Source organism: Poeciliopsis prolifica, unplaced genomic scaffold, assembly GCF_027474105.1.
Source record: "Poeciliopsis prolifica strain line A6 unplaced genomic scaffold, Auburn_PproV2 SCAFFOLD047, whole genome shotgun sequence".
Classification (NCBI taxonomy): Eukaryota; Metazoa; Chordata; class Actinopteri; order Cyprinodontiformes; family Poeciliidae; genus Poeciliopsis; species Poeciliopsis prolifica.
This window is the reverse complement of record NW_026562422.1, coordinates 3,273,845-3,299,246: the sequence shown is the minus strand read 5'-3', so window position 1 is coordinate 3,299,246 and position 25,402 is coordinate 3,273,845. Positions and strand designations below refer to the sequence as shown.

The 25,402-nt window shown below is 40.2% G+C and overlaps 2 protein-coding genes across 3 annotated transcripts in view; both read left to right on the top strand.

Annotated features, from left to right (window-relative positions):
• Positions 1-10,128, top strand: part of rab11fip5a (RAB11 family interacting protein 5a (class I)) — a 28,431-nt gene extending 18,303 nt beyond the window's left edge. The window contains exons 4-6 of one of the 2 annotated variants that reach the window (XM_055057167.1): positions 2,822-5,278; positions 6,393-6,537; positions 7,235-10,128. In XM_055057167.1, coding sequence (XP_054913142.1) covers positions 2,822-5,278; positions 6,393-6,537; positions 7,235-7,492 — 2,860 coding nt within the window. In that variant the 3' untranslated portion in view covers positions 7,493-10,128. The remainder of the gene's footprint in view (positions 1-2,821; positions 5,279-6,392; positions 6,538-7,234) is intronic. The other variant, XM_055057168.1, reaches the window with a different exon arrangement.
• A 2,817-nt stretch (positions 10,129-12,945) lies between these two features.
• The window catches only part of sfxn5a (sideroflexin 5a), a 24,551-nt gene continuing 12,094 nt past the window's right edge, over positions 12,946-25,402 (top strand). Inside the window, exons 1-12 of the mRNA XM_055057239.1 lie at positions 12,946-13,139; positions 14,736-14,804; positions 16,028-16,105; positions 16,297-16,323; positions 17,802-17,856; positions 18,661-18,686; positions 18,832-18,885; positions 19,091-19,147; positions 19,249-19,314; positions 21,471-21,561; positions 24,148-24,263; positions 25,006-25,091. Of these exons, the coding sequence (XP_054913214.1) occupies positions 13,092-13,139; positions 14,736-14,804; positions 16,028-16,105; positions 16,297-16,323; positions 17,802-17,856; positions 18,661-18,686; positions 18,832-18,885; positions 19,091-19,147; positions 19,249-19,314; positions 21,471-21,561; positions 24,148-24,263; positions 25,006-25,091 (773 nt within the window). The 5' untranslated portion in view covers positions 12,946-13,091. The remainder of the gene's footprint in view (positions 13,140-14,735; positions 14,805-16,027; positions 16,106-16,296; positions 16,324-17,801; positions 17,857-18,660; positions 18,687-18,831; positions 18,886-19,090; positions 19,148-19,248; positions 19,315-21,470; positions 21,562-24,147; positions 24,264-25,005; positions 25,092-25,402) is intronic.

Sequence of the window (25,402 nt, the reverse complement as noted above, 5' to 3'; positions counted from 1 at the left end):
CTGCTTTGTGTTGCTCCATCACATTAAATCCCAGTGACATACATCGCTGTGTGAATGTTTTCCCCAGATAGAAGTGGGCCAAACACCTGATGCGAGAACAAAATGAGCGCAGCGCTCTGTTCCAGTCCTACAGAAGAGCCTGCGGCTCTGAACACGTCCCTGCTGCTCCAAATCTCTGGTTACAGGAGAAGTCTGCAATGCAGATGGAGTGGAGCTGCTTTTATAACGTAAATCTTGTGCGGAGCATAACGCTGTAACAGAATAAAGGGTCCATTTCTTGGAAAACGTGATCTGGAGAAATATCTGCTCTCGTTTTTATCCCGGTGCGCGTGTGTGCAACTCGGTCACTCCTGTTTGAAAAAGGGCCGTTTTTTTAAAATTTTGTTTCTTTATTGGTTTGCCATTATTTCTGGTGTTTCGTACCACTTTTCATTCAGTCTGTTGCTCTTTTGTTCAGGCAACAGATAACTCTCATCTAACCTTTAAAAAACTTTTCACACCCGCTCACTTTTTCCCGACCATTTCGTCGAGCTACAATCTTGAGCTTTAATGAAAGGAAGAGATTGAAAAGTTAAACATGAACGAGTTTGAGTCCAACGTATTTAACAGCAATGGAAATTGTTTTGTAGCTGTATCCATTTTTGAAATGAATTTGTGAGGTTTAGGATGAAGGAAAAAGAAAACATTTAGTTTACACGCTGATCTTATTCCATAAACCTGTTGTGTCTGCTGCTAATCGAACGCGCCGTTCTGTTTGCTTTTGCGCTTCTGCTGCCGCTAAAATGTAAAGAACTTATTTTCTTGTTACATTTGTAAAATAATAAAAATTCTCTGTATTTAATGGCAGCTGCGATTTATTTTAGTTGAAAAGTAAAGCTGAGAATTCAGCTTTGTGCATGACTGCTGAGCAACAAGTGTCAGATGGCTAATGATAACAGCTAGCCAAAAAAAAAATAATGTCACGTTTGTCGGTTAAAGAGCTAAAAGCTTTTCACATGTTTTCTATAAAGTATAATGAAAGTTTACTACTGTACTTTGTGATGTCTTACTCTAACAAGGTATTAATTAGTTTGTGATTTTACATTTATAAAAAGCAGTTCTCAAGGCTGTAGATGGTTTTCATTTATCATTATTTGATCAAATTTGATTTTATTTTTCTTTCTATAAGCTATATAAAAAAAACAATGAATGTGTAAAGGCATACTATGCAGAACATTGACTATGATTTTATACATGGCTTTTTCTCTGCTTTGCTGCCACCTAATGCTGCATTCAATGTACCAAAAACTGTAGAATATCTTAAAATGAGAATCATTTTTTTTATTTTTATTTTTTTAAGTAAGCAGTTTTCTGTCTTAGCCATTCTAGGACTTTCAGAGGGTAACAAGCATGAATCACAGCTTGTTTTTCTCTGGTTTCATTTACACTGTCAATAAGAATATTGATGTGGCTCGGAGTTCACGTGGTGCAGAAATTATTCTGTCTTTATGGCCTTTTTTGTTAGCCATAATGGTTTAAGAGTTTTGAAAAAGTTTTCACACCCTTGATTAATTTGACATGTTATTCTCTTACAACTACAAACTTTTGTTGAATCTATTGGGATTTCATTTGATGTAATCTAATGCAATGTAGGAAAAAAAAACTTCGGAGATGTTTTCAAAGATTTTAACAATTTAAAATCTGACTAGTGTGGCCTGCATTTATATTTTGGGCTCATTGGGGCAATACTGTACTTTGTAGAACCACCTTTTAAGACCTTCCAGCCTTGTTGAAAACGTTTGAGACTATTCGAACTCAGATTTATTGAGGAGCATCCAGTAAACTCAACTACCGACTACTGCCACAAATCATCAATTGAATTTGAGTCTGAACTTTGACTGGACCATTTTAGCACATAAAAATACCTTGATCTAAACCATGTCATTGAAACTATGGCCTTATGTTTGGGGTCTTGGTTCTCCTGTCAGGGAGGAGAAATGTTGTGATAGGAAAAGTTTTGCTCCTTTTGTTATTTATTAATTCCCCTTATTACTAAGAAGGGCACAAATATTTCTTTATTTTAAGAAAATACGAATAGAAATTTTTTAATTATTTTGAGAGATTCCTGTCTCCTGATGCTTCAGATGGACGACCATGTCGATTGGTTTTATGACATTACACTACTTATTCACAACTGCATTCTTATTTTTTTTTTTCTTCTAGATGCAGTTATTGCACTTTAATAAACTTTTAATAAACCTCTAAGCCCTTCAACTGGATGTGTTGTGTACTAAGTGGCACAAAGGTGGACTATTTTTACTCAGTATGTGATATTTCACTCTATTTAGAAGTTCATGTTAGATTTTTATCATTTTTTTGTGGAAACTGTCATTTTCATTCCACTTCAACTATAACTAGATTATATTAGCCTGTCTGATAAAATTCCAATGAAATGTATTAGAGTTTCTGGTTGGGGCTTGAAATGGTTCAAAGGTTAATAGTAGCTTTTAAGGAGCTCTATAATGTGTGCACTTCTTTAATTTTCTTTTTTAGAGAAACATTTCTCATTGTTGACTGAGTTTCTATTGTCTTTGAATGTGGCACTATGGCAGCATGTTTTTTTATTATAAAATCGATTCAGAACAAACCATCAGATCGAAGGTGAACCAGTGAAATAACATCTTTTATCCTCTAATAAACAATCCAGTTTACGCCAACGTGACAGACTCTGCATAGTGTGCCTTTAAAATGTGACTTGAGCCAAATGCTTTTTGCAAGCTTACATTGAGCAATGTGAACAAGCCTAACTAATCGAAAGGACTGTGTGTCCTTCTTTTCACAGCCTGGTGGTCTCCACTAAGTTAGAGCCATGCACTGACCCCCACCCACCACCTCTTCCACTTAGACACCACCCCCCGGGTGTCCCCGGTGATCCTACCTCTTTGGTTTCCGCACTGCACCACACTAACCCCTTTTCCCGTTCACAGACCACACCGCCTCCCATATCCCAGTGCAACCCTTTCTACTCCCGCTTACAGCACAACCCCTTCTTTACAGATATGTTAACAAACCAGACACCGAAGTCACCGCCGCCTCCTTTGCCTTATCTTTCCAGCTCCCGGCCCCCCATAACCGACCTCTTTCCACAGTCAAGCAATCCTGACTTGATGCAAGACAGCCCAACAGTAGAGGACATGTCTGATGCCAAAGACCAACTTGTTGAGAGACCCCTCCCTCCAGTTTCCCTAGCAAATAAAGAACCTTTAATCAAGAAGTTGTCAAACCCCTTTCTGTCTGCTGAGGAGCGTAAACTGGACTCGGAGTGGGACGAATCATTTGAGGCGTTTGCAGCTGGCAGACTGCAGTCTCCCGAGGAGCTCGCCATGGAAAGCAGAACACAGCAAGACGCAGTGGATGACCATCCACTGGAACACGACCGTAGTGAATTACAACCAGTCCTGGATGCAAACGAGCAAGCAAATGTTAGTGATGTTCTCTATGATCAACCTGGGGGCAGATTTTTATCCAATGAACGTTCAGTTCCTATCCAGACGAGGAACAACAACACACTTCTCGATATCTTTCCACAATTCCTTGAAACAATCCCAGAACACAGAAGCTTTGAGAGCGATGACTCGACGTTAAACACTCCTACTAACTCCCCTGAACCGACTGATTTCATTGTGACCGAACAGGACAGCAACACTACTAATGACTTTACGCACACTAATATCAATACTGCTCCCTTTCATGTTTTATCTGCACAACTCAACAACAACAGCAGCAGCTCTCCAGACCCCAGCTCGTCGGGCCTCGGCAGTTTGACCGAAGAAGACGGGCTCTCCTGTTTTTCATCTCATTCTGAGAAATTCTCTGTGTCGTCCTCTGAGGAAGCAGAACGCACCGTCCTTCCCTTCAAGAATTCCTCCGACTCAACTGCTGTAAAAACCGTAAAGACCTCAGAGTCTGGAGACGGCATCGCTGACAAGAGCGTTGATCAGTTTTTGATTGCTGATTCACATAAAACTGTCGATCAACCAGAGGGTGATCATGTCGAAATGGTTGGTTGGGACTTTCTAGAGGACTCGCTTCAACCTCTTTCTCTAACGACGTCGGAGAAGGAAACAGAAAGTGAACCTGGAGGTAGTCAGACACCTAAAACTCCTGAGCTGAACCCTGATCTGTTGCAGACACTAGAACCAACGTCTGTTGTGTCTCAGCAATCAGGCAATGATGTTGAAGAAGAAAGCATAGATTGCGATGTCAATCCTTTGAAGGATTTCAGCACCCATTCTAAGAACAGTGCCATGGAAAAATTAATACCTGCTTCTTTAGATGATGACTTCTCTTCCACATCACCATCGGTATGTGTCATAACCTCATCCCCTGAGGTCAAGCAGGATTTGTTGGATCTGTCCAATGAGAAAACTGGTTCAGAGGTGCAGAAAGTTCGTCCTTATTCTCATGTGGAATTTGGGATTTTTGATGAATACCTCAATGTTAGTCACCTTGCAAGCAGTCCTAGCCAGGACTTTGACACCGCTTGGTCGAACAAACAGACTCCTGAACAGAGTAGCAACACTTTAGGCCATACCCATTATTTCAGCGCTGACTCGCAGGACTACTTAACCTGTGACTCTCACTCATTCTCCAATGGGTCAGAGCTGAATGAAACGCTATTCTCAGCTAACTCAACTCACAATGGTAAGATGAGCAACGTTCAGGAAATCCCTGATGATCATTTGAGAATGGGTCATACAAATCTATCACAGTCATCAAACTTTGAGGTCAACCAGAATGGAATATTTGGAGATTTCCTCCAGTTCCAACAAGGCAACTCGGTGAACCTCGAGACAAGCCTCACAGGGGGCGATGGATTACAGGTTCTGCCTGCCCCCCTGCCAGACAACAGCTCTAATCCAAATATCCACAGTGATATTGGGGAGGGAAATCAGGACGACATCTTCTTACAGTCTGCACGGGGACAGCATGCCACACTGCAGCGCTCTCTTTCCGAGGGAACGCTAGCACCTGCCTTTGACCAACTTTTCCCATCCTCTTTTGGGAGCGATCCCTGGGCAATACAGGAATCCTCCTTTGCTCAGCTAGACCCTGTCTTCCCTTTCCCTAACACATTTGCTCCTTCTCTAATTCCTGAAAGCAGTAGCTTCCATGTAGCATTCTCTGCCCTCTCTCCCCTCTCAACCATTTCGGCGACAGAGCCACCCGGCTCAGAGCCCGGCGCCACGCCAGAGCCGGACGTGACCGAGCGGCGGCGAGCGGCCGATCAGCCGAGCAGGTGAGGTCGCACGTGCTCAGTGCTGGGTGAAAAGGTGGAAAAGGGATTTCTTCCTTGTCTTCTCGTATTCCTCCTCTGCTTCTGCCTTGCTTCTTTCCTGTGCTGACTCTCGAGGGGTCTTCTTCTTCTTTGTGGTGTGATCCTCTGCGTTTCGCCGCTTTTGTTGAAACGCGTAGACTTCCTCTGGTGTCAACAGGACTCTTCTGCAGATTTCGTCTGCGTGTCCTGTGGTAACAGGAGAGGGGAAACTAAAGCCTCAGGCCAATTAGCAGTTATTATTTTACCTTCAGGCCTGCCACGCTTATTCTCTGTCCCAACACACACACGCATGCAGAAGCCCCTCTTGTCCTCGGGGACAGCCAGTGTTCTCACACAGCCAATATATCAACCAGACATCAAGCCTTTTACATGAGGAAAAAGGTGTTGTTTTGTCATTTCCTTTTCAGCTTGGGGTAATAACACTCTCAACACAATTCTTCTTCATGATTACACCTATGCATACAATTACATCCTTCACTTCAGGACTAATTTTCACCACTTTTCACCAGGTGTAAAATGTGCAGACATTTTAAACCTGTTTACCTTATGTCGATCTTAATCAGAATGAAGTACAATGTTGGTTTGGATTCCTTAATGTCTGGTGTCATATTGGAGGGCAACAAAAAGAAATCAAACTGGGCTTTAGTAAGGATTAATCTTGCATCAATTGCACTAAAGACACTCAGACAGTGATGGTTTGCTGCATGTAGGTCATTGACACAGAAAACTGTCTTCCTGTGCTTTTATGAAAACATTGTCTCACATGTTTCTTCATGTTAGGACATTAGAGAGCTGGTATGTGTTTGTTTGTGCTCAGAAAGGAAGCCACAGTTTCCAAACACAGCCATTGTTTCCAGTGGAAGATATTGTTCCAAAGGAAGTTGGGTTCATTTCACAATAAAAGCTAAGATTAAAGTTTCTTTTCTTTCGCCTGTTGTTATAAATATGAGACCTCCACTATGACCACCAGAGTTGTAGCTGGGCAGCTCATCAGGCAGCAGGTTGGGAGTCGGGTCAGTGTTGGGACAATGTGAATGGCTCACTGTGTGTTTATTTTTTGCTGTTGTTGTTGAAGCCCCCACCCAGTGAAACCCCTGACCACTGCCATGCTGGCTGAGGAGAAACGGTCAGTGCTGGCCACCGGCCTGGAGAAGCTCAAGTCCACCATCCATCCGGGGAGGAGCAGCCAGATGGCCGAGCAGGAGGCAGACAGGAAGAAGGTAGAGAAAAATGAATGAATAAGGAGCCACTATCCAGTGTTGTTGATGGCCGTGCAAATTTGGATTTCTTTTCATTTACTGCTTCTGTAACAATTGATACAAACCTTGCATAGTATTTACTTGCGGTGCACCGATTGTAGTTCTTCGAAACTGCCTAGCCTACCAATTACAGATTTATCTTTTTGTGTGAAATGTTGCTAAATATTGCGACAAAGTCGCTAAGTTGGCAACAGTAGGGTGACTATTGTCCTGACCGTACCTGGTGGGCAGATCTGTCAGTCAGACCTCTGTCAGAGCAAAAGTGGCTGAGTTTAACAAACTTAGTAGAGGTATATAGATAAAATGGGTGGATCAGATCAGTTTCTCATATAGGAAGTATCAGCCGAACTCCCAGAATCAGGGTAATCGGGTCGACTTCTTGGCCCGCCAACTTATTGGTGCATCTCTGTTATCTACATCCCCTCACAATTTGTCTCGTTTAAACTGAAGTCTTTAATTTATTTTATATGATAACCCAACACAAAGTAGCTCCTGTATGTCCAATGGAATAAAAATAGCACTTGGTCTTCTTTCACGATTTAATTCTGAACTATTCATCTGAACCTGAGCTCCTTTATTTTAGTCTTTTAATCGCCTCCGTGATTAATTTTCAGGTCAGTTTAAAAAGCGGTCCCACTCTGTGTCTCTCTGTCCTCAGTCTCTGACGGAAGGAGCGGGCTCGTACTACCACCTGACCCACAGCGAGCTGGTGGCCCTGCTGGTGCAGCGCGAGGCCGAGCTGGAGGCACAGCGGGCCGAGTTCGAGCGTCAGAAACTGCTGCTGGCCAAGCGGGAGGTGGAGCTGAAGAAGCTGAAGCCTCAGATCCGAGATCTGGAGGACTACATCGACACTCTGCTGGTGCGAATCATGGAGCAGAAGCCAACGCTGCTACAAGTGCGCCCCACGTTCAAATGAAAACAAACAAAATCAACAAATGACTGAACTTCTAGTTCACAAGTTCACTCGAAAACCTCCACAACAGCTCTCTGTTTTAGTCACTGCTACGCTGTCCTTTTTGATACGGATACTTAAACACCCAGAGGTGTCGAGGTGATGTTTTCTAGCTGGCATGCTTCCCCCTCAGGCCCCTCCCCGTTCTGTTTCCTCGGCGGTGGTGGCGGGTTTGTCTCCAGTGGTTCTGAATGTAGCGCGTCCTCAGGTTGTGGTCAGGTTCCCAGAGCCTGGTGGAGGGTTCTAAACCCAGGCGCTGCCAGTCTGGCATCCTGACCTGAATCCTCCTTCTTTACTGCGCTCAGCGCCTCCGTCGTCAACGACATTTTCCTAAACTGGGAATTTGAAGTGTTTTATTTATTATTATTTTTTTGGGTTCAGTTACTAGCAAACTGTCAGATCAGCGCGGGGCATTTTCATGGCTTTCAGAATGATCTCATCTTAAAGGCGGAAGATGTCTGTTTCCTCGTGTGCCTAGAAAGTGCTCGCACATTTCTTACGACGTTTTGACGCTTAAAACTGGGAGGCGTTGTGCTTGTCACGCGGGAGAGAACAGGAGAGGATTTCTGACATTTCGGACACCAGGCATCAACAGGTTTTGGGTTTTATTTTCATAAATCGACTGTTTATCCAACCTTTCGATAAGATGGTTGGAATGCACTTGAAGAGAATCCCCCCGCCTTCACCGCACTCGCACAGCAGCAAATTGTGACGGACGGATAACGCGGCACGGCGGGGAGTTCGGAGTCACTCTGCAAGTCGAGGCTTGACCGACAAATATGTCAACTACAGGCAAGAATGGAAGGAAGGGGAGAGAAATCGGCTAAATCCAGAGCTTTACAGATGCATTCATAAGCCTTGAACTTTTTCTGTTTGTCACGTTACAAATGCAAACTTCATTGTGTTGTATGAGAGAACAATGCAAAATGGTCCATAACTGTGAGGGGAGAGGAAAATGAAACATGCTTTATGTTTTAATAAGCATAAAAAGTGTGGCATGCGTTTGTATTGCAATACCGTAGTTCATTTAGCTCGACCCTGATCAGCTTTCTTGTTTTTGCTTTAGAGTTGGCTTAGTGGATTTTATTCACAGGTAGCAGAGTTCAGGGGGGCTGAAAAACATGTGCCACACATTGTAGGTTTTTTTTTATTTATTTGGGATACAAGTTTAAGAACCATGCATCATTTTCCTTTCCTCTCCTCATCGAGGATGTCTTCCTGTCCGTCACATTAAACCCCAGAGAAACGCAGCGAAGTTTGGTGTTGGAATGTGACAAAAATAGGAGAAAGTTCTGTATGTCTGACTGTATTTTCAGAATTCATGTTAAGTTCATCAGCGGAAGAAAAATAGCTTCTTTCGTTTGGCCCATTTGTTTCCAGATGCTACGAGCTGTTAGCGGCGAATGCTAAAACTTGTTTTTTTTTTCTTCTTCAAAACGTGCAAACCAAATGAGACGGGGTCAACATTTGACCCTTTCACATCACTGAGAACGGACCTGAATGTTCAAGTGTTCTTAACAAAGCCAACAGGTGAATATGGGTTTCATGGTTTGAACACAGGATAAGTGCTGTTTGTTTTTAGCTGGCCAGCAGTCTCCCTTCCCGCCGACGCTCAGCGTTATAAGCTAACCGAACCAGGTGGCGACAGTATCGGTATCTTCCGTCTTGCTTCCTCACGCGTGTGTTGCTGACACGCGAGTTTCCACAAAGGGACCGCATTTTTTTGCCGTGTATGCGATTTAAATTGCCAAACGCTGCCTTACTTTTATTTTTTGAGTTTGTTTTCCTTCCATGTTCATTATTCCAGCACTTCATTGTGTTTTGCGTTGGGGCGGACTTAAAGCCATCCGTTTGCTGAGAGAAAGCTATCGAATCTCTAATTATTGCGCTTTGTGATATCGTTTAGCACAAGAATCAACTGTATGCATACAAATAGAAAATGAGTATTAGCAGCGATTTACTGTGACATGCCAAAAACAACAAAAAAACCCCATAAGGAAACAAAATCATTAACACACAGCCTTGAAACTTAACCTGTAGAGCTGATTGATACACCATAAAGTATTCTGATATGATGCCACCTCAAACAGCATTCGTGGATGTTCTTGCACTACTTAATCGTCAGAAGAATAACTCTGCTGTACCCGTCTTTGTGATATCGGTATAGTTAGATCGACTTCACGCCATTTTGCACTTTTCTAATCGCTCTGTGGTTAAGCACTAGGCCTTCCTTCCACGCCTTGACGATGATTCGCCCTTGAGCTCAAAGCATCAAACATTTAAAAAATGAAATAATAAAAAAATCACACTTATGTCGTCACATTCGTTCAGCTGGGCGGTCGCGATACGAAGAGTGCTGATGACTGTAGAAACGTAGAAGAGGTGATTCGGCGCTCGCAGAGTGCGGGACTAAGCATTCTCTTTCATGTCTTCCATTTGGCGAGGTTTTTATTTACCTTTTGAATCGACTGTGTTTTGTCCTCGAGTGTGAAGCTGGCAGAATGTGCTCAGTGTAAGACTGGAACGTTTACAATCTGTGATGCAATTCTGTCTCACAAATTTTGTATATTTAATAAAGAGTATTTTGTGTTTCCTGCTCACGGTGTCTTTTGTGGTCATTTCCTTTTGGTGTCGATGGCGTAGGGATCGTTCCTGCTCCACTCATCACCAGTTTGGAGTCTTACTGTGACGTGTATATTATTCAGATATATTAGGTATCCACATTTTTTTGCCGTGAGAGCCAATGTTGTCAAATTAAGAAAACTTTCAAACCCGGGCTGCGCCAGTTGCACTTTTTGGGCCAATCACCGATCTTTAAAAACGCTGACATGACGAAAACGAGGCCAATTTATCGGCCGGCCACTAATTTGAAACATTGTTTTCGGGGGAAAAAAATGCATTTCTTATTGCATGTATTTTTATCTGTTTGATCATGTACTAGAAATGCAACATTTTAAACAAAGCAGCGTCAATCGTAATAGAAAGCAAACCTGAAAATTGCTGTCGATCCAAAACATACAAAAGTGTCTCTCGTGATTCTTATCAAAAGAAAGGCAAACAATTCCCACGTATTTTTGGGTCGGTTGTTTTCATTTTTGGACTAGAAACGTTCTTTAGTCTTTAGGATGTGACTCTCCTCTTGCTGCATGTGGCCACGTTTTATGAATGTAGAGGGCAGGATGAGTCTATTTACTGCAGAGTTAAAATGTAACCAAAAACACGGTCAATAAAAGAGAAAAACCTTCTTCTTTTCCCAAAGTGTCCGTTGTGGTTACAGGGATAAAATGACCTCAAATGGCCCCCTGGGACACATTTTGGACACTCTTGTGTTATATGCAAAATGCATGAAGTAAATGATGTAGCATTGACTATATTACATAATGTGTATAACATTTTGAATCAATTCAATTAGTTCCTGACATCTACTGATTTACGGCATGTCATTTAGTTGATATCTACATTAAATCTTACATAGATACATATAAATATATATGTATGTATATATACCTTTTTTTTAAAGCATCACATTATTTATTTTTGGGGGATTTTAAATTGAAGGAAAACATGAACCTTTTGCCCCCCCCAAAAAATATATATTTTTTTCCTGTGAAAAATGATGCAAAAAAAGAGGGAGAAAAAAACAACACATTTCCCAACGTAAATGAAATAAGAATGATCAAAAAAAATATTACTCAATCCAATTACTCCTTGGAAAAAACTGCTGAGACTTGCATTTTCAGTTTCTTTTGTTTGTTATTAAAAAGCTTTTGCAGGAAAATTTGACGGGCAAAAGTTTACAACTAAATGTACGAGATACAGATGAGAGACGTTCCCTACGGAGCCCTCCAGGCGACATGGGGATTTTTTTTCTTCTGCGTTCCCTCGCAATAATCTGACCATTACCGTAAGTCTTTCTTACGGTGGCCCTGCTGTAAGAAGGGCTTACAGCATTCAGTTATGCCGCATAACTGATCAGTACAGTAATGCGTGAGAACACGAAGGTTTTGTGAGGGAACGCAAAAGGAAAACAAAACAATCCCCATGTCCCCTGGAGAGGACATAGGTTTTGAATCAAAAGATGCATTCAAAAAGAATTAAAGGCTTATAAGTCCAGGTTACAGTTCCAATCAATCCAAGAAGGATTTGTTTCATTGAACATGTCACATTTAAAGGCCACATTCAACACAGATGCGATTATATTTTCACATGAGCTCAAAAAAGGCCAAATCTCCACTAGAGGGCGACATTTCCTCTTTAAAATCAGACATGAGTCCTGCGGGTCATTCCAGTTCGTCAAAAAATTTTTTTAATTTTTTTATGAAAGTGACAGAAAAGTGAAACTGGCATTTTATCTTTTGTTGTTGGATCGGTTGGACTTTTGCAGTCATTTATAAACAGAGTGGAATAGAATAGTTCTCTGTTATTTGTCATTTGTTTCAGCAAAGCAGTGACAAAACAAACCCAAGTTAGTACAAAAATATCACAAAATAATATGAACAAATGTATATCGACAAAATGCCTACAGAAAAAAAAAGGAAAATTCTAAAAATAAAAATCTGAAAATCCAGAAACTATTTTAAATTTACAGCATATGTACGGAATAGTTCTTCTTTTGTGCGTGGCTGTGTGTGGAAAAGTTATATGGATATTGCATAAAATTGTACACTTTTACGTTAGGGCTGCAGCTAATTGTTATTTCACAAATCAATTATTCTGAAGATTATTCTGCCGATTAATCTCTTAATTGGGTAAAAAAAAAAACAACAACAACAAATGGCCACGATACAAATTTTTCATTTAACCGTGGAAGACATTTTATACAATATTAGAAAAACACTAAAAGTTGCAGATAAACAATTCAACTTCATTCTGAAACAAGAAAAATAAACATTTTACTGGCTAAAATACAATAACATGTAATTCCTTTGTTCTGGGTGAAGATAAAACTGTGCCACTTTAGGAAGCTTTTTTTTCATCTTAAGTCATTTTGTTGAGTTTTGGCTTAATTACTGCTTTCAATCTGTTTTATTTTCAGAAAACATCCCTCTTTTGAATCTGTATACTGTAGTTAACAATTAATCATTACTAAATTAATAGACTCCCGTCCCCCACCCCCCAAAAAATTGATTCACCACGATTAAAATGATCGATTGTTTCAAGCCCAATTTTAGATTCTATTTAAATTCCGAGCAATGGGTAAATACTTTGTGTTGTCTCTTAAATACGTCAAGCTCATTTGCAGAGCACGTAAAGCAGTTCAAAGTACTTTAGGTTGAATGAGTGACAGTCAGGACTAAGTTTCACGATGTTGAAGGTCACTTTCTTGATAGAAATATCTTTTTTTTTTTTTTTGTCCGGGGGTTAAAACTATAAAACAAAGCACAGCTTCCTGGGAAATGTAGACGCATATAGAAAGCATAACTACATTGCCCACAATGCAACGTGGGAAGACAGCTGAGTGTTTTTGCCGTGCGGCGCAGGACGGTGAAAGTGCTAGGGGAGGGGGAAGAAAGAAAGTTGCTCAACTTGAGCAATAAGGAGGAGAGTTGTGTTGTCCGGCAGCATGTCTGACCGCCCACCGTTCCAGCCCGGGAAGTCTCGTTTCAACCAGGTACATTTATTTCAGCCGTGACCCTGAACGCAGCACGAACTTCCATGCTGAGTTCAGGGCTCGCCGTGGTCGCTCGCATTAATTGGTCTCTGCTCGGTTCGGGCGCAGACGCTTGTGTGATTATTTTTTAAGAGAAGCTGTTTAAAAAAAAAAAAAGCCATAATGAACATTTGGAGCGTTTTCCTGCGCAGAACAAGTTCAGCTCCTGCTTACCAAGTTGGCGAGGCTGAAGGAAACCCGGTCCAAAACAGAAACGAGGAGCCTGAACGCATTCAAAGACAAACATCTCTCTTAAAAAAAAAAAAAAAAGTAACATGAATATGATCAAAGAAGGGTTTTGAATAGAGCGCGAGAAGACGTGACGTCATCTCGAGGCTTCCCTGAGGGTCATGTTTGATATCTTATAGTACAAACCGGATGGGCTGCTTTTTTGGCAAATAAATAAATAAATAAAAATAATTAAATGGCTGAATTGCTTCCAAAAAATAACTGTTGTATCGTCATATTCAATAAAAACTGATATTAAAATTATTAATCAATTATTATTATTATTATTATTATTATGTAGGCTATTTCAGAAGCGGCAGGCAGCTGGTTGTGTTCCAAGTTTTAGCTCTGCTTTTAGCTTTTTTGTTCTCGCGGCAGATTATTTAATATCAGAATGTTACACACGTTTTGCACCGACTTATAAAGGATTTAACGCCGAAAAGGAAAAAAAAAAAGTTTAAAAAATGTCAGCGAACGGCGCGTTAAAATAATTAGATTTAAAAAATGACCAACATGTTTGACTGTTTAGGCTAATGTGCGCAAATTAGCATTAGCTTCGGCACTTTGAGGCGCAGGAGGTATTAGGTGAGAGGTGGGAGGCAACATGGCGGCGCAACACCTTTGAAATAAAGCAAAAAAAAAAAAAAAAACACACACATATATATTTAACTAACTCTTAGCTCAAACTGAACCATTTATATAATCGGCGAATAATCTAATTGAACAGATTTGAAACAGCCGCCCCTCGTCCTCGTGCCATGTTTCTGACAACCATCCATATGTTCATTAAGTGACGAGACGTCGCGATGAGTCAAATAGCAGATTTCTGTCCAAATTAACAGTTAGTGTAATTAAACCCAAGTGAAGGAGGCGGAGAGATACGAGGTGGGGGGAGGAGGCGGAGTGATTCCTTCTGCTCGCCTATGAATTAATGATTGAAATGTATTCCTGGCACCGTCATTAAGGAGCTTAATTGAGTTCGGCGCGTTGCGGATTCGGGCCTCTAAAATACGGAGAGATGGGGAACAGTCTGCCAGAGGCTGTAATGAGGAGGAGGCTCCACCTGAAAGCCTTACAAACAGCTGGCGAGCCGTGATGTCGCTGTTTACCGGAGGGAAGGGACAGCTGGGACACCTGGCTGTTCCGCCGAGAGAAACAGTCCGAAATCCCGGTATCAAAGTCATTGGAAAGTTCGAGGTTTTCTGTTCCCTTTTCTCGCTAACTTGTGAAAGAAAAGTTTTCTGTGTAATCCACGTACAGCATATTTTAGGAAACGATAAAAAATGCTATAAAATCAATTTATGATTTTATTTATTTATTTTTTCTTAGGAGACGTTTCGTGGGAGATTCCGTCACTTCCTGGATGTGATCGACCCCAGGACGCTCTTCGTGTCAGAGGTACTCGGCTTCATATCGCTCCATGTTTTTCAGGGGGAAGTTGATTATAAATTGTGAACCTGTAAAAATGAACTTTATGGGAGACCGTCCACACATGTGAAGGTCCAAACGTCTGGTTCTGGTGCTAAACTGAAGCCTGGTGTGGGCGGATCCACTTTTTTCACTTCCGATACCCGAGGTTTAGTATCGGCCATGACGATTCGATTTGCAAAAATCAATCTCTGAATAACCAATCTTTGTTTCCAATATTCAACTTTTTCCACAATCTAGTTTTTTAAAGACACTTAATTTTGGGTTTTTATTATGGAACTAAAGGCTTGAGATATTTCACTCAGCGATGAATAAATTTAAAATACGAGCTCTGCGTTCTGAGTGATAAAAAGTCTGCATATTCCATTTAAATTTTTTTTTTATGAACCTGTATGATAAGTCTTAACTGGTTTCACTGGTCTCTACATGGTCCGGCCCAGAAATCATAGCTAGTTGTCCCTCAGACATAATTCATTTTCCACATTCAGAGTTTCCCATTAATAATACATTAAAATGGAAGTGTTCCTCTTTTGACTGCAACAGTGAAATATTGCCCTGTCCTTTTTTTGCCGCTGTTTCATTCTTTTATCTTTTGCCGCCCATGAAAACCCGCAGTCTCCACTCACTTACTTATAATCAGGTCAGAGTAGCACTGCTTCAGCATGGTTTTGCTCAAGTAAAAGTAAAACTAGTAAAAATACTCCTAAAGTACATTTTTGTTCCCCCTGCAAAATAAGTGTGAGCGCTCACTCTGGAGCCCTGCAGGAGGCAGGCTCAGCCCGGCGCTGTGATGAGTGACGGCTGTGATTCACATGAACGTGAGCTCACCATCACAGACAGCTATATCTGCACTAGGGTTTTCAAAATAATCTCTAATCAATACTCATTTGTATTTGCATTCAGGGTCTCGCGATATTCCAGTCAAAGCCCAGATATTTTTGCTTTTAAAGTGCCAAAAATGTTGAAAAGCTGAATGTGTATGAATGAGCTGTATGCTAATATATACCAAGGTCAATAGTAGCAACTTCCAGGTTTGTGTTTGCATATCATTAGATTGTAACACCACACACACACACAAAAGCTCATTCCCATTCAGTAGAAAATATTTGTCTTCTTAAAATTTGCTCAAAGATTTTCTTGACACTTGTTGAGTAAGTGTAGGTTTCCATTTTATCTCCCTTCTGTCACACCAGAAACGGCTGCAGGAGTGCATCAAGCTGCTCGATAGCTTCAAACAAGGAACTCTGCCTCCAGGAGTCACAGACGCCGAGGTAAATGCACATCTTTTCTCTTTATCAGATATTTCTATGTGGCTGTAAATGAAAACATGATGTGTGAAAATTTGTGGAAAGACAGTCAAGTTTTACTTTTGGTGAACGATGAGCTGTAACTATCGGCTTAGAGACGGCCATAAACCACCATTTGAAAGGACAGTTTTAATTCTCATCTCTCATTTCAACAGCTATGGGAAGCCCAGAAAATAAAGCAGGTAAGAGTTGATTTATTTTTTATTTTTTAACAGCCTTTTGGCTCGCCGCTGCCTTACTGCCATAAGACATGGCAGGTTATAAAGGACCTGTTGTACACAAGGCAATCTGAGGTGCTGTACAGATATCAGAGGAACAACATTGGAAAAAAGCTTTATTTGTTACATGATCCCATTAAATTAGGCTCAGAAGAATCAGCCAGAAAACTGACTGGTCCTCAAGACCTGGTGATTTTACACCCGACTGGGCCTGAGGAGAGATGTGCCCGTTTGAATCTAAAATCTCCAAAATTTACTTCCACCGAGCGAGAACGATGTGTCTAAATGCTTACCTTTAAAGTTCAAATAACACCCTACCTACGACCCCAAATCACAGGGGAGGTGAAAAGGAGGCTTTTCAAAACCTGCGAGTGGAAATCTGCCACAAAGTTTCCAATAGGTTAATCATTAACAGGAACATTTTGTTCAGATCGATGTGCTGTGTGGTCAGGGCAGAACGAGCAGGTTTTGAAAGATGGCAAATAAAAATTCTTGAGGTTTTGGTTGAAGTTCCCATCTGCTGATATTATTATTCAGAAGCATACAGAAAAGTGACACCAAAGCCACACAAGCCCTGTTTAGTTGATTTTGGCTTTAATTGAACTCTATTTTGATTATTTCTTGTCTGGTTCATTTGGGGAGGTGTGAACGCGTGATCGAACTCAGATGTGGACCAAGCAGCTAACTGGACCGTCTAAAAACCTCAGTTCAGTGGAAGTGAACTCTGTTGCTGTTTGGATGAACGAGAGTCCACTGCAAAAGCAGGAAATGAACTAAAGTACATAAAGGGCATTCTGGGTAAATACAACCAAAACTAAACGTGAGCCTAGCGCTAGCTAAAGAAATGGGCTAAGGTCTTTTGCCGAAGAAGAAAAAAAAGAAAGAAAAATCCTATTCAGCTAAAATCCTATGCTAGTCATATTTTGTATACATTTTGTGAAAGAAGGAAGTTGTGCTCAGTGTCTTGTTCAGAGGTTTTTGTGTCGGTTTCTTGAACAATTATTGGTGCAGCGCCACCACAGGCGAGGAGGTGAAGAGCTTTTTCAAATGGTTTGACTCAGTGCAGTGTGAAAGCGAAAGACAGCAGCTGTAAATATAGCAAAATGTTTCGACTTTTTCCCCCAATTCCACCGAGTCTGCAGAACTATCGGGTGTGAACACACACTAACTCTTGAACCGGCTCAAATAAAAGTCATAAACTTGCGTCTGTACCCCTGTTACGATTGCGACGTGATTTGGTTTGAACTTTTTCTAAATTCATCCCAGGTTAGCGCATAATGACAAGCAGGGCGATGGGCTCTCCTACGTCTCTGTAGCACACGGGAGGAACTGGTTCCACTGTAATGAAGGCGATATTCCCTCTTCTGAGAAGTAATTCTTGTGAATTACAGTGGTCTGAATCATTTTGTCCTCATTATCGTCTGATTGTGCTTTCATTACAGGCCATCATCCACCCCGACACGGGGGAGAAGATCCCCATGCCCTTTCGGATGTCAGGTAGAACGCCTCGGCGTGGAAGTCCTGGGGGACGTGGGATCTGGGGGCTTGTTATGTGGTCCAACACGGCGGCGGCGTTCACCCTGGGACCTGTCAGGGCTCGACGGGGCTCTTCGGGTTGTCTCGGGCCTCGGAAAGGTCACACTCAGCTGGGGGCTGATTAAATCTTCTCTCCTGCGGTGGCGGAGAGTGTCTCTGGGTTTTCTCCAGAAGCAAAAAGGAGTGTTTTGGTTGTGAAAATAAGCCTGATATAAGTCGGAAGGTGGGTGTAAGTGAGAGTTGACGAGCTGGGAGGTTGAAGAAGATAAAGTAATCAGCTGTAAAACAGGCCTGTGTCGATGCTGTGCAGGATAACAACACAGTTAGAAGAAACTTAATGTTTGAGTGTTGAGTTCTCTGACTCCATTTTTATAGTTCCCTACATTTGATCTGCGTTTCCATTGACAGTATAAATGTGCGATTTGATGTTTCGAAAATAAACATGCTTAATCTAAACACGTCACTTTCGAAAGGACTCTCGTTTTTCATTCAAAGGTTTTAATGCTCGGATGACGTGGTTGTTTCAGTCGTATCAGAATTGGTTTACTTCGCTAAATGTCAATGAAACACTTTTTTTTTTTTTTTACATCACACAACCGGATGTTGCCAATGGCGCCTGAAATTCTGGAAAATGTGCCTGCCATTTCTAATCAATAAGACTTAATTTTTTTTTTTTTTTTTTTTACTAATTGGTGAGAAGAAAGTAGTTTCAGTAAGTTTGATAAATGCAGTTTTTAGAGCCATAATACTGACTGTCCTCCATAGGTTTTATCCCATTTGGCACTCCAGTGGTAAGTCTTGGTTTACATGTTTATTGGTCATCAAAAATGAACCTTTCTTTTCTTTAAATAAACAAATTTAAATAATCTTTTTTGCTTTAATAAAGAAATTGTGCTTGGGTATTTTTTAATTTAACAAATGAAATGTTTTTTGCAGGTTGTTGGCCTCCTTCTCCCTAATCAAACAATGGCGTCAACCATCTTCTGGCAGGTACTTTTCTCAAAATGATCATAATTTTATCACTTTATATTCACATGTATGTCAACCTTGGGTTCCCGATCCATTTCATTCCAACTAGGAAAATGGGTAATAAAAAACAAAAAAAAATAAATGTGGCAGAAATCAGAAGATGTGTTGAATGTCTACCATCAGGATCTCCTTCGTTTCACCTTTTCTTTCATTTTTTTCCCCCCAGTGGTTAAATCAGAGTCATAATGCCTGTGTGAACTACAGCAACCGTAACGCAACAAAGGTACTTCACCTGAAATAAGAGCTGAACCTTGTTTTTTTAATTTTTTTAATAATTATTATTTTGCTGTTATTATTCTAATTTGTCTTCTGCTCTTTCGTTAGCCCGCTCCATTTTCCAAATTCTTCCAGGGTTATGTGGCGGCGGTGACCAGCGCCGTCTCCATTGCTGTAAGTTCACGTTTTACTTCTGTTGTTGTTGATCAATTATAGCGCTTACATATTTATAGTCCCAGACGCATTTATTTGCATGCTTTATTCTGAATAGTTGAATAAAAAAAATAAAACAATAAAAAATTCAGCATTTATTTTTAAATGCATTTAATCTTTTTTCAAAAGTATTATCAGTGGTGGCACCACTGCATCTTGTGAAATAATATCAGAGACAAGGTCCTATGCTGTTTTTTGTTTTTGTTTTGTTTTTATATAATTTTTTAAGCAGTTTGTACAAAGTATTTCCACATCATCACCATCAATTACAAGCTGGTGACTTTTTCCAAAATGATTATTTCCTAACAAATGCTTTTTTTCTCTCCGTTTACCAAAACTAAAGTGTTGAATGAGATTAGGCTAATGCAATAAAATATAAACTCATTTCAACTTGTTCAAGGTGTTTGGCTTTATTGCTGTTGTTGTTGTTTTTATTAGTAGTAGTAACAGTAATTGAAGTGGTACGGGTAATAATGTCTTGAATAATGAAGTTAATCATCTAAAAAGGTTCAGGATGTCATATCAAACGGTTATTATTATTTAATAAAATGTAACTTACAGACTGTATCACATCAATATCATTATGATAGTTTTGTCAATTGGTCCTGTAGATTTTAAGTTTGTTCTAAGAGATAGCAGCCGTATTTAGTAGTAAATTTGCTTTAAAAAAATTATATATATTTTTTAGTTTTTGTGTAATTCATTTTGAGTTGCATATAATCGCAAATTGTTTAGCTCCAACCTGCTTTGGTTTTACTTTGTGGAAATGATTTGATCCAGTCCAAACGGACAGCTAACAGAGTTCAAAGAACTTTTTCTTTCCCTTCCCTAAAAAAATTATAATTTTTTTCTATTTGGAGCAGAGGTGGATGTAAACAGTTTGAAACGTTTCTTACTCTAATTGTTTAGTTGACATTCTAATTCTGCTTTAGCATCTTATGTTAGCCTTTAGCGCTGCTAGCATTGCATGTTATGCAGCATGCTGCTAACATGCTGCATAGAATGAGGTTAGAAATGGCAACACATGACGCTGCATGTCTTAGAAAATGAAGTTAAAACTAACTGAATATTTTTTTTTTCACTCTGGAGAATAGCTTCTTCTTGTCTGTTATGGTGGCTCGCAAACAACTTCAAGGTGCATACTGCCACCTAGTGTACACGAGTGTGTGGCAACCCGAACCCTAACTAGCAACATTGACTCAGATTCATAAAATTCTATGTTTCAGTTTTGCTGGAGAGTTTCTTTGCCCGTCTAATCTGGTAAAGCTTAGCGTGGTGGATTCACTGACTAAAATACAATTGGATTTTTTAAAAGTTTCCTAACAACCAGTCGCTGATTAAGTCCAATCAGGGTGAAAATCAGACCATCCCAGTTATTGGACAGCGTCTCGCTCCAAATCTACTTAGATTTAACTAGAGACCAGATATTATGTGGAAAAACCAAGATTTGACAAGCGTGTACTTTATGTTTTTTTTTTACTAGTGAATCCTTAATATCCACTTATTAGAAGCAAGATTTTCCTGAGACATTATTGCCATGCTTCCTTCTCTGCGACACATTAATCTTGGTGACTTGTTTGATTTAGACCGAAGAGCTGTCATTTAAAGAAACTTAAATATCAACGCAATACCGTTTTCATTTGTCTTACCTCCATGTCACCGCTTTAATCGCGTAGAAGTATAATGTCTTCCTGTGCGCCTGGATGAGACGGCCTCGATCGGGGGACAAAGACGTCAAACTGAGCCAATTACTGGTCCTGCTGGGCGTATTCCGGCTGATGGCCTCGGGCCTCACAACCACGGGGAAAAAAAAAAAAAAAAGATCCCAGGGAGTCTGAAGGGAGGAACGACACGCCGGAAGGGGGCCAAGAGCCCTCCAATTACACGTCCGTTCTTCTGACAACCCCACGCTGGGCTGGTGAAAGCTGGAGGCTGAAGTTTTTTAAAATTATTATTTTTATTTCATTCTTGCGCCAGTGTGTTATTATCTGAACACGCAGGTTATCATTAGGACCCTTTAGGTGTTTGACATATTTATTTTAAAGTTCCTAAGTGTGTTTTTTCTTTTGCTTGTTGCACACCTAACCATATGATTTTCCATGCGTTTTTACCTTCAGGTCGGCCTGAATGTGTTAATCCAGAAAGCCGACCGATTAAGCCCAACCACCAAGCTCTTGGTGCAGCGGTTCGTCCCTTTCCCTGCAGTGGGTGAGTCCAGAAAGAGTCGCACTTTATTCGAGTCTCATTCGCTTAAGGTTTGAGTCCGTAATTACCAACAGCGACCACTGCAGCGTTGATTAAGCAACATGTAGGCTGTTTTTTTTTTCCTTTCTTTCCTCTAAAAGCCACGCTCAGTTTTACCCTCGGAGCTCGTGGAATTCTGTTTCTTCTCTCAGATCGCATCACTTCTCTGTGTGAAAGCCCAAAAAGGAGTGATTTATTTATTTATTTTACCCCCTTTGATTTATGTTTTTTTTTTGTGTGTGTTTTTTTTATTTGTCCGTTTTCGTCTCTGGGGTTAGAGACGTGCTGAGAGCTCGCTTTTTTGTCAGATGCGCGCCGAGCCACAAAGCTGATTTTCGTGCCACCTCCCCGCATCACAATCACACCCAGGGGTATAGACCCGTGTCCCACGATGCCCTGGGGCTGCTGGCGCGTAATTAAATTGTTTGCCTGCCGCCCGTCGCCTCCCCCCTCTCCCCCACCGCGCCCCTCCATGCCGTGGCGGCTCTTCTAATTAAATCAACAGGTTTCTGCAGTGCAGCCTTTGCCTGGTAATTGGCTGCTCACTGGAACTCCACTGCTGCAAACAAATTGGATAATTACCCCTAAAGTGGCGTCTATGTCAAGGCCCTATTTACCTGATTTTGGTCTGGGCATTGTTGTTGCAGTTGTTGTGTTTGCAGGCCCGTATAAAAAGGTAATTAAACGGACTAATTGGAGCCCGGGAAACCAAAGTGCTGTTTGAATTTTCACCCATTTGATTGGGTTTGGTTACTTAAGGCCAGATTTATCCTGTAATAAGCTCATCAAGGAATCGCCTGCCATTCAAATAAATTGGACTATACCTGGAGCTAAATTCATGCTAGCTTAAAAAAAAAAACAAAAAAAAAAACAAACAAATAAAACAACAACAAAAAAACCCAGATCTGGCAAAGAATTTGTTTTCTTTAGGAAGTATTTGTGTTGTTTAGGTCATAATTGGTTGCATTTCACAGTAGCTGCCAGATATATTTAGAATGCACATAAATGTAATTATTTAAAATAATCACAAGCCGTCCATCCAGCATTCGTAATTGTCAGTCCGATTTCCCCCAATTATTTTATTGCCTTTATGAAGGTAATTACAAAATCTTTTTTTTTTTTGAGAATTTGATCTTTCTGCTTTTTTTTTTCTTTGTCATTCATTGCCAAAATTGTTATATCTGTCCTAATATATATATATATATATATATATATATATATATATATAATATATATATATATATTTATGAATTACCCTGGATTAAATGGTCTCACTTAATTAAATTCCCCTCACAAGGCAACCTGCCGTCCCTCCGGGGCGCAGCAGAGATAACTCCGGACGCTTGTTGTCTTAAATTAAAAAGGCTCGGGGCAAGCGCACTAAACTCTCTAAAATGAGTTTTTCTCATTCCTATTAGAGTCGAGAAGAAAGGTCTATCTATATTAACATACATTTGTGTTCATTTTGGCGAGCGTGAATAAATAAGGCTGCTGTTTGTCGGCTCGCCGTGGTTTTGATTTGGCCCTTTCGTTTGTTTCAGAGTCCCAGTCAGGTTCAGTTCTACCTTTTATGTGCGTTATCTGACAATTATGTATGTCTTTGGCCTTTTAAACATGTGAAGATAGTTCAACTTGAAAACGAAGGCTCGTGCAAGTAAAGTCAACTGGAAAACGTTTGGTTAAAACGTTTGGTTTTAACTCGGGAATAAAAAAAAAATCGTCAGGTGGATTTAACAAGAATCACAGTCCTTTAAGCAAAGTCAACTCAACTTATTAATCTAAGTTTATCTTTTGCACAGTGCATAAACAATTAAGTTGAACATTTCAAGTTCAGCATCTAAAACTTTCCAGATTCCTTTGACTTTAAGAGTAGAAGTTAGTGAACATAAACCGTGGCTCAAATATTTCGCTCATTCGCTGGTGGTTGATTACATTTCCAACAAGCTCTTAATTCTGTGACTGTAGTCTTCACAAACATGATGGTCTTATAGTAGTGAACGGGAATGAAGCCAGAGGTGCTATATTCCAATTTTTCTGGTTGGGTCAATCGAATAAATTCAATTAGAGATTCCCTTTAAGATATTCTTTTGTATGTTTTTGTTGCAGTCAAATTTCATTCGAAGTCGCAAAACAGTCTTGAGTTTGAGTTATGGAACCTGCGGAAACCCTGTTGTCGTTCTTTTAACTATTATTTTGTGCCAAACTTTACACAAAAATAATTCTGTGTTTTGCCGGTCTCTTTTTGAGAGACTGGCAAAAAGAGCTTTCGTCCCAGCCGAAGTTGCAGAAAGCGACAATAAATTCAGGATTTCAAAATAAAAATGACATTAACCAGGATAGACATTTTGTTCAACCTTATCAAAGACAGACTTTTGCATTTGTCCTCAGGAATTTAAAGAAATGTAAAAAAACCCAACCTGACAGAAATTTGAATGATTGAGCCCATCTGTGAGCCTACGTGGTTGTTCGAAGTGGCCTGCTAAAATGTTGATGTTTTCTCTCTTTTAAACGACAGTGACTTTCTCTTACTTACGCCACTTCTCTTCACAGCGAGTGCAAACATCTGCAACGTGGTGCTGATGAGGCACACTGAGCTGTCTGACGGCATCGCTGTGCTCGACGACAGCGGGAAGGTGGTGGGAACGTCTAAGATAGCCGCAAGGCATGTAAGTCCCAGAGGTCTTATTGTGTTTATTTCTGTTATTATTTGTTATAATGACTCTACATGCAGTTATGAAAAGGAAAAAAATAAATAAATGCTCTTTTCTAGTTCTGACGTTTGACATTTTAGATTACAATTTGAAAACAATGTAACCTAAAAGGTTAAAAATGCTAAACGGTTATTAAATAAATATTAGCCAAATATGCAAATTTTTATTTTTATTATTTTGTCGGGTTTTTTTTATATACTACAGCTGAACCAAAGTGCAGAAGCTGGTTTTGAGTCCATTTCACTAAATATTGATGTCAAACCATTTTTAGCAGCCCGGATGTGGAGTAATTGTTTTGTTTCAGCAGTTAAATTGTGTCTAATATTTAACCCAAAGTTGCAAGTATGAATTCACTGGACAACTAGAAATCTGGTTTCAATGCTTTTAGATAAAATCAAGGCCCTGAACTGGTTCCCAACCGGCCCAGTAATGTTTCTGTTGAATTATAGCTGATATGTTTTCACTCTGACATTGTGACCACACGCGCACACACCTGAACATTTTCAAAGTCCAGCTGCCTGAACTTCTGCTTAAAATTGTGCTTCATCGATTAAAGGCTTCATTGGCAGCACCTTGCTGCCCCATTTCTATAACAGCTTTTATACTTCAGACATTTTCTCATCTGTTGTTGAGTAAAACAAAAATGTCACTGTGTTGTTGTTGTATGCATTGTAAGAGTTTGTTTTTTTTGTGACAGGCGCTTTTAGAGACCGCCCTGACCAGAGTGGTCATGCCTATGCCCATCATGGTGCTTCCTCCGCTGGTCATGGCCTTACTGGAAAAGTAAGAAAATCTCTTTCACTAATTTTGACCCTGTTGAAAATGTCTAATCTGTCTGGAAACTGAATATTGGATTTAAATTTGGATAATTTTGCCTTCACATGCACCAAATAATCTGAAATAAATTTTAGCTTGTTTAAAAAAAAACATATTTGTTATAAAATCCTAGTTTGGATTATATTGATTGAGATTAAATTGAAATATACTCAATGACTAGATTGAGGATCATTACCAGATATGGTAATGTTCTATGGTCTTCCACTTTGCACTTCTTTTGAATGTTTTGTGTATTTTTGTTTGTAAAACAAGGTTTT